The sequence below is a fragment of the Pieris rapae genome, chromosome 24 (genome assembly GCF_905147795.1).
Source record: "Pieris rapae chromosome 24, ilPieRapa1.1, whole genome shotgun sequence".
NCBI classification, from domain to species: domain Eukaryota; kingdom Metazoa; phylum Arthropoda; class Insecta; order Lepidoptera; family Pieridae; genus Pieris; species Pieris rapae.
The window spans coordinates 198,276-215,966 of record NC_059532.1 but is presented as its reverse complement, the minus strand read 5'-3'; the positions used below and the strand labels follow the sequence as shown (position 1 = coordinate 215,966).

The 17,691-nt window shown below is 33.7% G+C and overlaps 1 protein-coding gene and 1 non-coding gene across 2 annotated transcripts; one reads left to right on the top strand and one right to left on the bottom strand.

Annotated features, from left to right (window-relative positions):
• Window positions 1–600: 600 nt before the first annotated feature.
• LOC110993709 lies at window positions 601–13,279 on the bottom strand. The gene is made up of 13 exons (XM_022260060.2): window positions 12,990–13,279; window positions 12,621–12,780; window positions 10,503–11,857; window positions 9,894–10,012; window positions 9,675–9,805; window positions 9,136–9,243; window positions 8,462–8,579; window positions 7,812–7,947; window positions 6,210–6,369; window positions 4,902–5,004; window positions 3,853–3,963; window positions 2,578–2,789; window positions 601–1,941 (listed from the first exon to the last, which is right to left on the bottom strand). The coding sequence occupies exons 1-13, from the start codon at window positions 13,157–13,159 to the stop codon at window positions 796–798; spliced, it is 4,029 nt and encodes a 1,342-aa protein (XP_022115752.2). The 5' UTR covers window positions 13,160–13,279; the 3' UTR covers window positions 601–795.
• Window positions 13,280–13,939: 660 nt separating this feature from the next.
• On the top strand, window positions 13,940–15,399 carry LOC110993698. The gene is made up of 3 exons (XR_006751047.1): window positions 13,940–14,536; window positions 14,745–14,940; window positions 15,112–15,399. It is a non-coding gene; the product is annotated as an uncharacterized LOC110993698 (transcript).
• Window positions 15,400–17,691: the final 2,292 nt, after the last annotated feature.

Genomic DNA, 17,691 nt, shown 5'->3' with positions numbered 1-17,691 from the left:
ATTATGGATATATGTATAAGAAGCATTACTCCATAATTTTGTTTCATCTCTTAACCCCGATTTGCGCAAATAACACTTGCGTACTTAAAAAAGCGGGAATCATTTTAAATGTTTGGTAAACTCAAAATATCTTTATTCATGGTAAACAAGTACAATAATGAACGTCAACAGAATTGATGTTAACTTTACATTACAACCAGTTCTCAAGTCAAAGGCGTAGAACGGGCAAGAACTGGCAAGAAACTCTCCGCCACTCTAGTCTTCACGCGAAGAGTTGTTGGACATATGCCGCTTATTGGAGGCATCATCAAGCCCCAGATTTCCCTAGCACTCAATCATAGATATCTCTATTCAAAATCGGTTCAGTAGATTATAGATTACCCCCTACAAGCTCACAGACACACTTCACCTCCCTATTAATAGGTGTTGGAAGAGATCGCTCAGGCATTAGATTGCAAATAAACATCTTGTTTTACCAGGAATCGAACCTTATTAAGCAAAATATTTATAGTTTGTCAGTTCTACAGGTAATAAATATAAATTGAAACACAAAAAGTTATTATCATTTTAATTTCATAGATACAAAATAATCTTAAAAATTCTAATGTTAATGGGAAATATATTGAATAGAAAAGTTAAAAGTAATTTAAACAAGTTGACTTTAAAACTGAAAAAGAAAATGGGTTTTATATATTTAAAGAAATTCATAAATTGATTTAAATCCTCAATTAAAAATTTGTGGACTTATATATCCACTCCAAATCCAACAAAATCTGGATTAAACTGGTTTTCGAGTCAATCATCAAAATTTGGTTGTTTGACGCGTCTGGACCTCGTAACCTCTTTCTCCAATTTCCCTGGGCTGGTGGCTCTCAGCAAGGCCTTTTTCCTTAGCGACCTCTTCGGTTCGGATGGAGTCAGAAATTCAGGTTCCAGATTCTTTGGCCTCAAATAGGTCCTCGGTAAGGGAGTGAAGAACTGCTCCTCTGGCGATTTCGGCGTGAAGAACTCCTGCGGGGATTCCTCCACTGCTATTTTGGGTCTGGATCGGGAAGGTCGTGGGGTTATGGTCTCCAAGTTCGGTTTGGATATCTTCGGCACTGGCACTTTGAATTTGGGCTTCGCCTTTTGCGGGGTCTCCTCCTTTTTGTCAAAATCCAGTAGCTTATTGATTGGCTTCAATCTCTTGGGCACCTCTTCATTTACAACAATCCTGGGAGTCTGAAGTTTTGGCATCACCTTCGTCTCCGGCGTCTTCGGCACTTGCGTCAGCATCAAGTTGTCAAACTCCACCTCCAGATGCTTCATCTGCGCCCTCTTTGGCTTCGACAAGTTGCACATCGCAATCATCAGGTTCGATATTTCATTTCTGACATACGCGTCGACGTTCTGACATTTGCCACATATTTTCGCTGTCAACTCGTTGGCCCTCTCCAAATGGCCCATGGACAGCTCGAAGAACGCAAACTCCATCAGAAAGTCCACCTCCATCGTCCCCAACTCCTCCAAATACCTCGTTCTGACGGCATCGGCGATGTAATCCTCAAACATGGAGTTGTCAATGGATTTCAATTTCGCTTCGGCGAGTTTGAAACTTTCCGTGGCGCCTTGGAAGTAGTTCCTGGCGATTTGGGCCTCCTTCGACCGGAAAAACGTGGAGGCTTCCAGGGAAGTCGTGAGGCATGCCAGGATGGAGCACGCTGGGAGCATGCACGCGTAGCACGAGCACTGGACATGGTCCAAAAAGGCTGGCATGTGAAAAGCTGGCACAGAGGTATACGAGCTGGTGGGACTCCTGTCGCGAATGGTTAAGCAATTGAGGGAAACTTCAATATTTTCATATTTGAACGACTTCGGTGGAGTCTTCTTGGCATCCACGCTTTGAGGCTTAATCTCGCGCGTCAAGCCCAGGATATATTTTAGACGGTTGTCGATCTTAATCTGGAAAAAAAATGAGTTCAATATTTTTAGATCTGGGCCTCAGATTATGGTATCTGTTTCATGATTTAATCTAATAGGCAATTAGGTGATCAGCCTACTTTGCCTGACACACGTCGTTAAATGCGCACATGGAAAGATATCCGGGAATTGAACCTACGACCTCAAACATGAGAGCGATCCCTACTTAATTGGCTACAGAGCAGTTGGCAGGAGAGAAGTGTCAAAATCCCTTCTTCCTAAAAAACAAAACCCCATATCCACCTGACGACACTTTCAGAAAACAAATTCTATTCCTTCAAGATACCAAGGTGCCAATAATTAAAGGCTGGCAACGCACTCGCAAGCAATCTGGCATTGGGATTGTCCATGGGCGGCGTTACCACTTAACAGTTAAGCCTCCTGCCCGTGTGCCCCTTTTACTGTAACAATAATCAAAAGGCCGGCAACGCACTCGCGAGTCCTCTGGCATTAAGAGTACATGCACTTAACATCAGATAAGCCTAATGCCCGTTTGCCCCTTGTTTTATAAGTAAGAATAATCAAAGGCCGGCAACGCACTCGCGAACCCCCTTTAACAGTACATGTTAACGTCACTTAACGTCAGTTTGCCATACAGAAGACATTCCACATGTTTACCTTCGCATCGTCCGGTCGGCATGGGTCACAGAGGAGGGCGAAGAGCCTGCCGTGCGCAGCGGAGCCCGAGGGCGTTAGGGCTGCGCCCGCCGCCGTTTTGGCCCTCCGCCACAGTTTCAGACGATTGCACACGGACGCACACGTCACGCTGGCCTGCTGAATGTAGAATCTTATTTGGAGCTGGTGACGACGACGCGAAAGCCATGTTGTTTCTGAAATATTAAAAATGACCCAATTCTAGTGTCTATGTTCACTAACAAAAGGGGCAAATAACCCTGCGGGATGCCCAAAAAGGGCGGTCATCGCAGCCCATAGACACCCATTGTTTGCAGGTGCGTTGCCGGCCTGGAATTTTGAGCAGTTGGAGGTCTCAGGAAAAACCGCCAACAAAAACATGGATCTTTTATTAACTGTCTAGACTCTAGAGACTTAATTAACTCTCTGATTTTACTACTTTACTGCATATGTATCTTCTCCACTCTTAGAGGAAGCGAAAAGACAAAGGAATATACAAATTATATTGTTATAATATCTTATATACTTAAAGAAAACACATTTATTTTTTGAAGCTATGTAAACTTATAATAATTGTTCTACATAATTTTAAGTGAAATTAATTAAAATCTCAAGACGAACAATCCGCGAAAATGGAGGACACCGTAAACCAATTCTGCAGAAACCCTTCATCTTTAAGTTGATACCAACTCCGGGGAAATAAATACAGATAATGTAACTTTTTTTACAGCTGTGATACTTTTTGACATTCAACACCCAAAGGGGTGTCAGTCACCGTGACCACGCATGCTGTAAGGCACTCGAAACGTTGGAAAAATTTAAAATAATTAAGTTTATAATTATATATACATCGCTTCAATCTGTTGAAAAAGTGTTTTTTTTAATATGTTTTTACATATATATACATATCTATACTAATATTATAAAGAGGGAAGGTTTGATTTTTTGTTTGTTTGTATGAATTGAATAGGCTCCGAAACTTCTTGGCAGATTTGAAAAATTCTTTCACTGTTGGAAAGCTACATCATTCCTGAGTGACATAGGCTATATTTCATTTTCAAAAAAATAGGCATCCTTACTAAAATTACGATAACATTAACATTTGTTTATTATTTGATACAATTCTAACAGATGGCGCTGAGTTAAAGGTAGTAGTTTGGCAAGACGACGTTTGCCAGGTCAGCTAGTATGTTAATAAAACACACATACACATAACATTGTTCTTGTGAGATACTAGTATGGGAGCAACCAGACACTTACCAGTGGGCTGTGCGGTCAAATAGTGCCTCTGAATGATGTTCACAGCGGAGAGAAGAGACACATCACTCATCATCACACCCAACTCCATTATTTTGCCAATTGCGAGATCCACTGAAAATTAAAAAAAATTGGTGGTCAGAATGGGAGGTGTTAGGTTTTTTTCGTTACGGAATTTCTGGATTCGGTCCCCACGCTCAAGGCCCGCGATAAAATCTGTGCAATAGGTTAAAAAACTTATTGAACTTCTTAGGAGCATCAGGGTAAAAATTTTACAGAACGTCACGAAGATGTACAGCGATTTTGTCGAAGAAAAGGGACAGAGCGATTGAGAGAGAGTGAGAAGGGCGTATTACCATATAGATATTTCGTGAAGAGAATGGATGAAATATTAATATTTTATATATATAAAATTGTATTTAAATTATTATATTAAATTTATATATGTATATAGAATTGTAAATTAATATGCCTCGTGTTTATATTATCGAAGGAATAAATTTAAAAAGAAATATATAATTTGAATTAATTTTCCAGACTTAATATTTTAATGACAATAAAATCCTAACATATCTTTATTTTTCCCTCCCTAACCCCCAAATCCATTAACCTATCTCAATCCAGTTTCGACCATATGAGATAGACATCTTAATTCAAATATATGTAATGTCCATCTGTCGATACTAGCTATCCGTGATAGGTCAGATTGGTTTATGTAAATAGACCTATGTATGAAAATGTCAGTTTAACTATGCCAATATCCTATCTTAAGATTTTAACTTACACCAGGTTTTAAACCTAGACATATTTATATATATTTTAATATTATTTGTATGGTTATATTTGCTTTATTTGGTTTATATTGATTATCAAATATGAGTGTAAAGAGCGAAGAGATTGCATTCTATCCGTCGCCAAAAATGGATGGTATTCTCAGGGTTTGGTTATTGGAATGCAGATGAAATCTAGGTCTAATCTCAGATTGATAACAATTGTGGATTAATTATTGGATTCAGGCGTAAGAGGGGAGACAATAATATAAGTAAACTTACAATGTACACCAGGAAATGTTTTAATTAGATCCACTACACATTTCTCAGCCTTCCTTAAAAGCTGAGCCGCTATTGATAGCTTTTTACACCTAGCATAGTAGATCTGGAAAGAGAATTTGTCAATTTACACTACATAAACTACGTAATGTAGTTCCAGAAGATTGACGTACATTTTATATATCTTAATATATATATTTCTTGTGTGCGTGTGTATGTGACTGAACTCCTCCTAAACGACTGGACCGATTTAGACGAAATTTTTTGTGTGTGTTCAAGGGGATCTGGGAATGGTTTAGATTCACAATTTTGTCCGCTGGACAATGTTTTTTTAATTAATTTTCAATTTATTAGTTGTTGTTGATTTTGGAATGTTTTACATTGGATCCGACAGACGGCGCTACCATCGCAGTGTCAAATTTTAAATAATATTCGAATTTTAATTTTAGTCTGTCCCGAAATTTAAAAAAAGTTTTGTTATCATTGTGTTATATCGTGTGTGACCATGTGCTGGATCGTTAGATATTGTCATAACATTTGAATAATAATTTTCATCAAAATGGCTTATTAAAAATTGAAATTTTGAAATTAAAGACGTGTAGACAGGACAACGTCTGTCGGATCCGCTAGTATATATATATAAGTTCAAAATCATTTAATATCTCTTTTATCATATATTTAGACGATATTACCACTAATACAGTATTACCATGTAGACATTTGTCAAAATTACCGTCGTAATGTGCTGTTACTGTTTCGTCGGTAATTATGTTTCAGTGTAAAATACTACTGTAATCTACATTACAATTACTTATTTTCTTACGAAAATAAAATAAATAGTTTCATTTAGTAGATATATTTGTATGTGTAATGTACTTGCTATCCTAGTAATATTAATCAGTGCTACAGCCTCTTTAGGTCTTGGCCTCAGATTTCTGAATCTGTTTCGTGATCATTTTTAAATCTAATAGGCAAGTAGGTGATCAGTCTCCAGTGCCTGACACACGTCGTCGACTTTTTGAGTCTATGACATGTCGGTTTCCTCACAATGTTTTCCATCATCGTTCGAGCAAATGTTAAATGCGCACATAGAAAGAAACTCCATTGGTGCAAAGCCCGGGATCGAACCTACGACCTCAGGTATGAGAGTCGAACGCTGAAGCCACTAGGCCAAAACTGCTCATCCTAGTAATATTAGCATTCTTTAATTTTTCCTGAAAGATTTAATTTAAGACTTTGTTTGGGGCTAGTGATTTGTAATTGTGTTGTGTGGTCAAAATTAAATGTGTGTGTTAAACTGGATATACTCACACCAAGCTCACACAGGAAGACCAATGCTGTGTTTGCGGTCTGTCTGTCCTTGAGCAAGACGGCGCAGACCTTCACAGCGTTCATTGCAATGGCGTTGAATTCGTTTCGCTCGTCTCCAGCATGGAAGAGCAGAACGCCCGCACAGCGGACAAATGATACTCTGAGAGTATCAAATCAAATCAAAATTTATTTATTCATAGGTAACAATGTACACTTATGAACGTCAAAAAAAAGAAATATTAAATTACTGCCAGTTCTCAAATCAAGGGCGTAGAACCAAAGAGAAAAACTGGCAATAAACTCTCCGCCACTCTTTTTAATCGCCAAGTTTTTTTTTACACAATGTTTGTAAGCTACCATTACACCATGTTTCATGTGACATTTTGAGTAATAAAGAATAATAAAATAAATTAAAAACAAAGATTTGTCCTCTATCAGCAGGAGGCATGGTGAAATTAATAACTATTTCACCAACACGCAAATAAATAAAATAATAATAATAATAATAAAAACGTAGTATAAACAACTAATATCAGCATTGCATTTGACCTGCAGTTTCACATTTTCTTTTTATTTAATATGTGAATTTATTTTTTATGGATTAAAGTTATGTATTATCTTATATCTTTAAACGAGCAATTCTTGTATATATATAATTGGAATCTCGGAATCGGCTCCAATGATTTTCATGAAATTTAGTATAGGGTTTCGGGGGCGATAAATCGATTTAGTTAGGAATAAATGATAGAAAATGTCATTTTATTTGTGTTTTATCAACTTTAACATAGAATTGCTCGTTTAAAGATGTCAGTCAAATAAAAACTTAAATATGAATATAATTATCTTTATTCGATAATTATATTCATATTTCATAATTTTATTAGTATGTAATTCGTACTTAAATAAAATTTCAAAAAAACACGATTTATAAAAAAAAAATCGTCATCCAGGTCCTTGAATTAAAACTTATAATTATTTAAAATTATGTTTAAATACAATAATACATAGCTTTAATCCGTGAAAAACTGTTTTTCCTTAAATGTGTAAAAGTTATGTTAATAAAAGACAATACTATGTGAATTTCTGTTTGGACTTATATATCTATTTCTTTGATATTGTCTTTTATAATCTAATAATCTCTGTCCTTTTCTATTTTTAAAGTTTTTTGGTGCGTTAGGAAAATTTTTAAAAATTACAATGCACGCGCATACCGTCACAAAAAGCCGACACCCTGAAGTTAGCTATAGTCAACATTTTAGCTTTGTCTATATTGTTAGTGTATTTTCTACAAACGTAGAATAATTTTTTTTATCTTGTTACGCCAAAGAAAAATAACTTCTATTTATTTTTATTTATACATGTTTACTATACTTTTTTTTTTCATTTATCCATGCTTTTTTTTATTTATTTTTTTCTATATTACATTATTTATTTATTTATCTATGGTTTTTCTTTCTTAATTAGGTTAAAATGTATTTATCTTTGTTTATTTAATGTGTTTTTTGATAGGAATTATTTAAACTAATCTGTTTCTTTACCTATCTTTTCTAAATTATATCAGTTTAATTAGATGTATATATATATAAAAAATGTCTGCCTTACTTGTCTCCAACGAGATTCGCCAGACGCAGCCCAATGTGCGCCAACTGAAGGGCGTGGCCTGTTCTCTCGAGGTGTAACAATTGAAACATTGTCATCTCACACAAGTACAGTACGTGGGGTAGCCGGTTCGATGACACTGAAAAATATATATATTTTTTTAAATTCTGATAATTTATATAAGACTAGCGACCCGCCCCGGCTTAGCACGGGTGCAATGCTGATACTAAATACACTACAGAAAATCTGTGAACGTTGTATATAAAAATGTGGATTATCCATAAGAGATAGACATATACCATCACGGACTTTTCTGTAGACCTTTTCAATGTGTTCAATACTTAGTGCATTATTTTGTTAAAACTCGTAGGGTTCAGCCTGCGTTTGCAATGTAAGCGGAAAAAATGTAATTATTTACGACATCACATTAGAAACCTCAAAAATAACAGTACTTTTCCACTATTTAATGGACTATTCGCTAGGCGCGTTTTAACCCTGGGATCGCAGTTTTGAATCCCAGCTGTGAACCAATGTGGAGATTACATTTCCTAAGATAAAAGTAAAAAATGAAATTGATGTCTTGAACTCAAAAATCAACATGTCTTCAGATCTACCCACATTTATATAAAGTCAGAAGAGTTAAATTGTCTCACCATTTTTAATTTCACTTTTGAGGGTAGTCAACAATTCCACGGCTCGTATGGAATCCTTCGAAGCGTTGTATTCGTCCAAGATACTCTTGTACACTGTGCTTTTACTGGGGTCAAACGTCTGAAATATACATGTTATAACAGCATGAGTTTATAAGTGCCCCTTATAAAGTGCCCATTTTATAGAAGAGGCAAACCCATTTATAGAATAAAAGGGGCACATCCATTTACACTATAAATGTTTTTTTTTAGAATAAACGACAATACTTTATTACGAAAAAAAAATCTGGGTCTGGGCCTAAGATTTTTGTTTCTGATTATTTATCATGTGCTAAATGCGCACATGGACAGAAAGTCTATTGGGGCACACTCCGGGATCAAACCTGACGAATTACAAAAATGAGTTTCGTATTTTGGGATTTTGGGATTTTCGAAAAATCTTACAACCCCCCCCCCCCCCCCCCCATGTAACACCCCGTAACGTAATGCACCCAATACTAAAACGTTTTGTAATAGTAACAATAACGCATAATTAATTCTCCGCTCCGTATCGTAACAATATAACCCCCCCCCCTTTCCTGCCCCCCCTAATTCGTTATGAAACACTAGAATGCCCCCTTACAGGGGATGTACTGTATTGGGAAAGTATTGAAAAAGGGGCGGACATATACACTTACATGTTCTGCTTGCTTCCACCCAAATCTATCCGAGGCATCTTGTAGATCGTGTTCAGACTTCATCATCAATAAAGCGATGTACACCATTTTGTCGTTTAATGGCAATTTCTGAAATTATATTGCATAGCATAATTATATAATTAAATTTACATGAATATTATCTATGGAAATCCAAAAATACTGAAAGATTTTGATGTAATTTGAACTGTTCTTTCATTTTTTTTATAGAACAGGGGGCAAACGGGCAGGAGGCTCACCTGATGTTAAGTGATACCGCCGCCCATGGACACTCGATGCTAGAGGACTCGCGTGTGCGTTGCCGGCCTTTTAAGAATTTGTATGCTCTTTTCTTGATGTACACATACAGTATTAAGAAAATATATTTAGGCAAAAATTTTGTGAACAAATTTGTATTTTATAAGTAAAGGACAATGCGATGATTTTTTTTTTAATAATAGATACAGTAAATATATGTGTACGTCTTTTACGTATTTTGTCAGCGTATCTACGACCAAGCCAACATTGATATTGATACATACATCATATTCCATATTTTCAATAATTGTTTTGACAATTTCTTTAAAATTCGCTTCCTGTATCGTTCGTACCACATCCGGAGTCTTCAATATTAAATCATACAAAATATTTTTTAATATCGTCTTGTCTTCAGCTGAAAATTAAAAAAAAATATTGCTATTAAGAAAATTCAATTTTTTTAGCTTTCTAAATTGATAATATTGTGTAAAAAAAAAACTCACAAAATGTCCATTCATATTTGTCCATCATCATATTATTCAAAGATCTGATAACTCCTGTTATTGGCACAAGGGACGGCCAAAGTTTCACATAAATTGAGAACTCTTGCTTCAATAGATCACTGAAAACACACATATGTGCAATTCATACATAATAGAAATGAAACCTTCAAAAACAAAGTTAACAACAAAAACAAAATAAATCACTATTTAAATGTATTAAACTTTTTTTAAAACAGTTTATTTTAATCAATTTTAATTTAATTTGACAAAATAAGTTTTAAATTCGATAAAATAAAGAAGCAGCAGTAAGAAGAGGCTGTATAAGTACCTCCTATCTCACTTTCTCCCACGTTAAATCTTAAGAATGTATGTGTTTGTCTCTTTTTACTGTAACTTTTTCCGTTGCATCCGGTTTATCTATCCGAATATAATAGAGAGATCCAGAGGTTGTATGTATGTACCAATGGATGAAAAGAAAATGTACGTACTTAAAATAAATAAAGACTTTATTATTATTATAATTAATGTTAGCAGAGATCACCTCCAAGTTAAGTTAAGCATATGGCCACTAATGAGGTAAATGATTGCTATATGGAGCTGAAAACTCACCTAAATTTGACCTTCCTCAACATTGGCACTAGATTCTCATATTCACTTATTTCATTACAAGCATCGATAACTGACATTAGTTGTATCCCATCATTATTATCCACATCACTATTCACTGCTTTACCCTTTATATCAAGCACTAAACTCATATATTTCTCCAAATTTTGCCCATTATCAAACACCATACTTAAGAAAGCGTCCTTTAATGCATTCACATACAATTTTTTGTCCGCTTCACAAATACTTTTATTGTATAATGCTCGACACAAATTCTTATTTTGAGTTTCGAATTCATTTTTTATACAAAAGTCAAACAGCCGTATGGCAAAATCATATTGCTGAGATTTGTAGAATTGTATCGCTGTGTTGTGTGTATCTGAGACGAGTTTGGCGTAATACTTTTCATGATTTGTACACTTCAAAAGTCTTAATGTTTTTAAAAGTTCATATTGCTCATCTATTATTGAATATAGAAGTTTCTCCTTCGTATTCAAATTAATTATATTTTTCACTAAAAAACTTAAACGTAAGGCATCATGATATCCTGTTTGTATCTTACAGTTTTCACATTTAATAAGTTGTTTGCAATTCTTTACTTTTCCCATCAGAAATAATATTAAATTGAGGCAATTTTCGTTTAATTCATATTTTTTTCTTTGGTAATATTCTATACATAGCCTCAATAATTGATTAAGGTATGGATATGTCGACAGCATTATAGATTTATATCCCAGTTTTTCAGTTGTCTCACAAGAGACCAGCATATTGCGAAAAACATTCTCTGCATCTCTTGGTCTACTAAAGATGTACATAAATGAATTTAAATAGAATGTCTGCAGACAATGAAAAATATCTGGTCTATGCCCAAGGAGGGATAGACATGTCCTAACAATTTCATCTAACGGTGAATCTTTAAAGTCACATTTTGACGATATCTCTGCTATGACATAAACACACTCACTGAATTTAGTATAAATCTCATCTATGTTTTCATCTTTCAATCCACTTAAGTCATATGATCTAATATTATCAAAAATAATTTGATATGTCTTATTCAAATTACTTAAAGAAACATCCGCAAATATAACATTCAATTTTTTCACAATGAAAGGCAAGATATTTGTACAAAAATCACTTTGGTCTGTGTAAATTTGTATCACTTTTGATAAATCCTCATTTAGTTTTGGAAAAAGTTTGACTATGGGTATCCTCAATGGTTTTAGTTTTTCTATATAATTTATTCTATCAGCTAAAACACTCCAGTATGTTTTGTGGTATTCCTTAAGGAGTATATCTGACTCAAATGGCATAATTGATATTTTGAGTACCAATTCCGGTGGTATAGATGATACATTCTGAAACATAACATTGTAATTTAAGTAACAGCTTATGTTTCTGTTTCAATGTGTATTCTGTTTTGGCTTTTGTGTGTAATGTAATTGTTTGGATATTAAATTTTAGTGATTAGCTGTAGGAATACTTAAATAAAATAAATAACTAAATTCCTACAACTTCTTTTTTCTCATTAGGTAGCAACCAATAAATAAAAAAAACTTATAATGATTTGTAATAAATTACTAGTATATTACATGTATTATTAAAGCAGTATATTTTACTATATTTAAAAGGCCTATAATTTTAAACAAATTAAAAAATAAAATACAATTTATTTGATTAATTGTGGCATTGACTTTTACATCAAAACCTTCTTAAGGACTTCTAAAATCATATTTTAATTAAATATTATTTTTTCCTTTAGAACCTCTTCTAAAATCATATTTTAATTAAATATTATTTTTTCCTTTAGAACCTCTTGGGCTTTGGGATTTAAGTTTGCATCACAGGTGACACGACCCTATTAAACATTTGTTCACCTGAAACAATGTACCAATCACCCCAGAGCTGGTTCTTTCCTCTCCAGTTTTATACTTCCCCAGGGACCAAACTATTTAAATATGTATTAATTTTTAAATTAATGATTATTATTATTATATGTACTATGTAGGTTAAGAATCTAATGGTGGTTTCAGATTTATTATATGTCAACATGGAGAATAATTGTTTCTATGTATATTTTAATATGTATCAATAATTATTATTTTTTATGATTTTTATTACCTGTTTGACAATATATTTATGTACATGGTAAATGGCTGCCAGGGTCTTTACTTGTGGCTCACCAGTCACACCTCTTGTATGCCTAACACAATCTATGCACAGTTTTAAAAAGTCCTTATTATCTATAGAATGCCTCCATGATGGAACTTTCTCAAGATTTCTGAAAATAGAAACAAAATTAGAGACCCTATGTAACTGTTGCTCCAAATTTCTTGATTCGTTCTCGCCATTTCTTTTATTTTACATATAAAAGAGTCATTAAACCAAGGATATTTTCATAATTTATGTTTATATTCCTATCTGAATGAATTTCATTATTGTTTCAAATAGGCTTTGATTGTAAGGAATGACTAGCTTATAAATACATACCGGCATAATATGCACAGCACATTAAGAGAAAACGAAGTCTTTTCGTTCGAAGTTAACTTATTCAATACCGTATGGTACTCCTCATGAGCAGCAGCCAAATCACAAAAATCTTTATTGGAACCGTGAGCTTTAAGCTTTATCACAAAATCGTTGCAAATCTTTTCGGTCATATTATATCCAGGTCCTCAATAGTTAATACTTAATAAAACTTTCAAAACATAGCATGAACTCCGAATACTGATATCCGTTACATTTATATTTAAATTTCTGTCCTGAAACAATAAACAACTTCAAATGACTTTGGCGTATGTGATTCAATCAATGTCATTATTTCCAACAATTTGACTGACATACGACTTGTAATGGACTGTAGCGTATCGTAGATACGCACTAAAATGTACATACTATATGGTGTAGTATTTTCTACACGATTTTGATGTATGTGGCAATATAAATACAGGACACTTAGAAAAGAAGAAAACAGACGTCACTCAGAACAGACTTTTAAGATGAGTGAGCATGTATTTTTTCCTATAAGAATATAAATTAATTACCGTTGTTTGTGAAGAAATATATAAATTTAACAAAGATAAAAATGGGTTGTGATTTATAAAAATATAGAACACCCATAAATGGTGACCCCGACGTGATCATCCCATAAATGGTGACCCCGACGTGATCATCCCATAGGACCATCCATATAATCTGTATGGCCATCCATACATTCGACTATTCGTTTGGAGTTAGTGGGTCACGGGGCACGCCTGCTGCAATAGAATATTTTATTACAAGTACGGATAGCCTGTCATTGCAGAGTTCTGACAAATGTATACCTGTAGTATGTAGAGTATGTAGAGGCGTATCCGAAGATGAGCTTTGACACTATTGACAGTCGGAACAAGTTGCAATGACGGTTCCGCACGTGTACTGAACATCTATTTTTAATACAGTTGCGAAAAAATTAAGCAATTTAATAAATTTATTTGCTTTTTTTTTTCTTCCCTCCACGCAATAAATTCGTTGCACGTAGATATGAAGTGACTTTTTTACTTTTCCGATAAAATGTTCTCTTAAAAATTTTGTGCAATTATATTGAGTAAAAAAAAAATTAGTCAAAATTACTCATTTTGTGCAACAAACAACTCAACTCTCAAGAACATTTTTGGAAAATGTGATATAGAATTTAAGGCTTATACTTATACATATTACAATACAGAACAACTGTTATTTTCGTTTGCCTAAAAATATCAATATTATTGATTATTCTACCTCTTATTACTTGACGACCCTGCTTGCTCAACGGATTTTGTACTTGCTTAAACGACTGACCGCGGCTATTCTCACCCGGACCGTACTCGCTGACAAAAAATGGAGAAAAAAAAACAGAAGCCCTATTCGGAATTTGAGAGGCAACTGCTTGTACAGTTGGTGCAGTCCAATATTGGTATTCTGGAGAACAGGAAGACGGATGCCGTTTCCCAAAAAAAAAACACGAGGCTTGGGAAGAATTAACAATGGAATTTAATAACTCTAACGTGTCACATACTGTAAGTAATCAACCAACATACACTATGTATAAATATCAATATGCTGTATGATAATTACAAAGATCTACATACATACTCTAGTTAGGTACAAGGATAACATTAGCCAAAGCAATGCCATGTAACCTTTGTAGTAAATTTTGGTTTAATAAAATTTTCATATTTTTCATATGAACTTTTATATTTTAGTTCCTTTTTTTTCCGATTTCAGGTTGTTTCTAAACAATTAAAAAAGATGTGGCAAAATATGAAGGCAAAAGCTAGGGATACCAAAACCCTTGAAGCCCAAAGGAAGAGAACAGGAGGAGGACCTGCACTGCCTGAAATGGATCCAATGGCAGTCTTGCCACATAGAATGCCGATAATAGATATACCTACAGACTGTGACACATTAACTACAACAGAATGTAAGATCATTTTCCAAAGATATAATTCCTCATCATTTTCTAACAACTCACACCCACTACTGAACCTAGGCCATCACCAAAGTATGTGATGGTACTTACACATTAATTTAATCTTATCTTAGCCAATAAAACATTCCTACATGTTAACATATTTGACTGTTTACTTTTTAGCTAATACTGATCATGATGATGATGATGAAAGCTGGAGACCAAAGAGGGCAAGAGCGTCCAGTATAGATCCCACATTTGAATATGTAAATCAGCTGGAAACAAGCCACAACTGGACTAAAGAACCTCGGTTAACGGAAACCAGTGTTGAGGTCACCACTAAAACTGAATCAGCAAGCATAAAAAATCAATCTTCATTTACGGACCTTAAAAAAAAATTGATGTGGCAAGAATTGGACAACAACAAAAAAAAATTTGAGATAGAAATGGAACATTTAAAATTAAAAAATCAGTTAGAAATAGAATTTCTTCAACAAAAATATAAATTATCTTTAGAAATTTTACAGTTAAAAAATGAATTGGAAAGTAAAGATTAAAATGAAACAAATTTTGTTTTGATTTTCTTTATTACCAAACCAAACACTTACCAATTTAACTAATTGGGCAATCACAGATTGCCAGAATGCTAGACCAGTAGGAGATATTTCATTCTTTTTGAGTTCTTCAACTTCTGGTGTCTGATTAGCAAGTTCGGCAATACAGCACAAGCAATAATTATATTACTGGTATCTCCGGATATCTGGTCAATTTTGATTTTAGTCCTAGCTGCAAACATAAAAATTCGTTCTCACCGTACAGCTCGTATGGATTTTGGTTGTTATTGTTCCGAACATATACTTTTGGCATTCATTTCGGCTGCAGTTCCTACCCTTTCAATGTTTTCTATTGAAGGTAGAACCCTCTCTATATTCTCCATTTTGTCACTTTCGATAAAGCCAAGTCCAAGTCACAAAGCCAGTCGTTGTTTTAAAGAAATATTAAATATTTGTAAGCGAACAGAAGCAGCACCAGTGAAAAAGCGGTTGAAAATTTTGAATTGTAAATACAAGTTGTCATGACATTGCGATCCGTTCTACCAATATTATTGTCATCTCTTCAATACATTTTCTAAAGGTAACTTGTAAATGTCTAGTTATTGCAATAATAAAATAAATATAGAACAATAAATAGAAAATAGATGTGTACCGTTTTAGACGTTTAAATATTTGTTATTGTTATATTTTTTTTAAGGATCAAAAACGGTATTTCATAAAATGAAACATAAATTTGTATTTTGTCATTTTCTGTCTTGTGCTTAGCTTAATCTCACCGTTAAAATGTCAATAAATACTAAAACATAGTTTATGCTTACTTTAGTGTGCACTAAGCAATGTTTTTCGTAAGTAAAGTTTGAGCTAAGTCTAAAGGCGGTCTATAGATCTTGATTCTTGCCCTCAGACAATACAGAAAGCCAAAAAAATTACATACATGAACAATATATGTATATGAAACAGAAAACAAGCAAGTACACTAATAGGCAAAATATATCTTTGCCTATTAGTATACTTGCTTGTTTTCTAAAAAAACTAAAGTAAACTGAAATTTAACATTTAAAAACAACAAATAATACTTTAAAACTACTACTTAAACAAAATCAGTCTTCCCGCTTCTTCAAGTACTTCTTGACATCTTTCTTTTTGAGGTGGAAAAGATCAATATCCTGATAATGGATGTCATAGTTCGATAAAACATTGGCGAATTATGCAGATAATTTGACTTCGTAAGAGGCACACCGAACAGTTTTGTGTATCTTATCGCATACGGAGGAGGGATTTTAAAAGAAATTAACGATAGCAAATAGGGGCTATCTATCCGCCCATTACGAATAGCGTGTAAAAGTAGAAAGTCTTGCTGACTCCGTCGATATTCTAGTGTGTCTAAATTAATAGCAAGAACCTCCATAACTATCGACACATTGAATTTTTTAAAACAAAGAAATTTGACAAACTTTTTTTATATATTTTCCACAGCTTTTATTTTACATAATATAGAGACCAAAATATAATACTTGCATACTCCAGCACGCTTCTGACTTATGCAAAATAAAGGCTTTTTATGTTTTAAAATGACTTGCATGACCACTTGACAAATCCTAACTGCTTATACGAAATTTTTAACAAAAACTTTATAACTGTATCAAAACTATTTGAGGAACTAGTAACGATTTTTTAATTAATTAATTTATTTATTTATTGTATAAATAATCTTAATAGTAGAAGTTTGTATGGTGGAAACATAAACTGGACACAGTTTTTCTGTCCACCAGGACGTCGAAAATATTTAGTTAATTATAATTAAATTAATAAAGTGACATAATATACAACAAAACACCTTTACCCTCAAAAATTGCACAAACAACGCACTAAAACAATCGAAACACCGCCGCTTCATACATAGCCGATGCAAGAAACCTGTTCTTGACGAGAATTCTCTATCGACTACAGGATGTGTTCTAATATTCAAATATGAATTAAATGACGAAGTCTGATTTTTGTTATGCGTAATTTATAATTGTTTGGTTTATGTAATAATTTTTTAATTTAAATTTAATATTGTTTCTAGTTATATTAGTAAATAGTATAGCTGGTAGCGAGTTTATTAAATTTGGAATAATATAGTCTAATGTTTTTTTCCCATATAAATTATTGTATTTGGGTAATAGAAATGCATTTTTTAATTTTCTACGTGTTGAATAGTGGTACT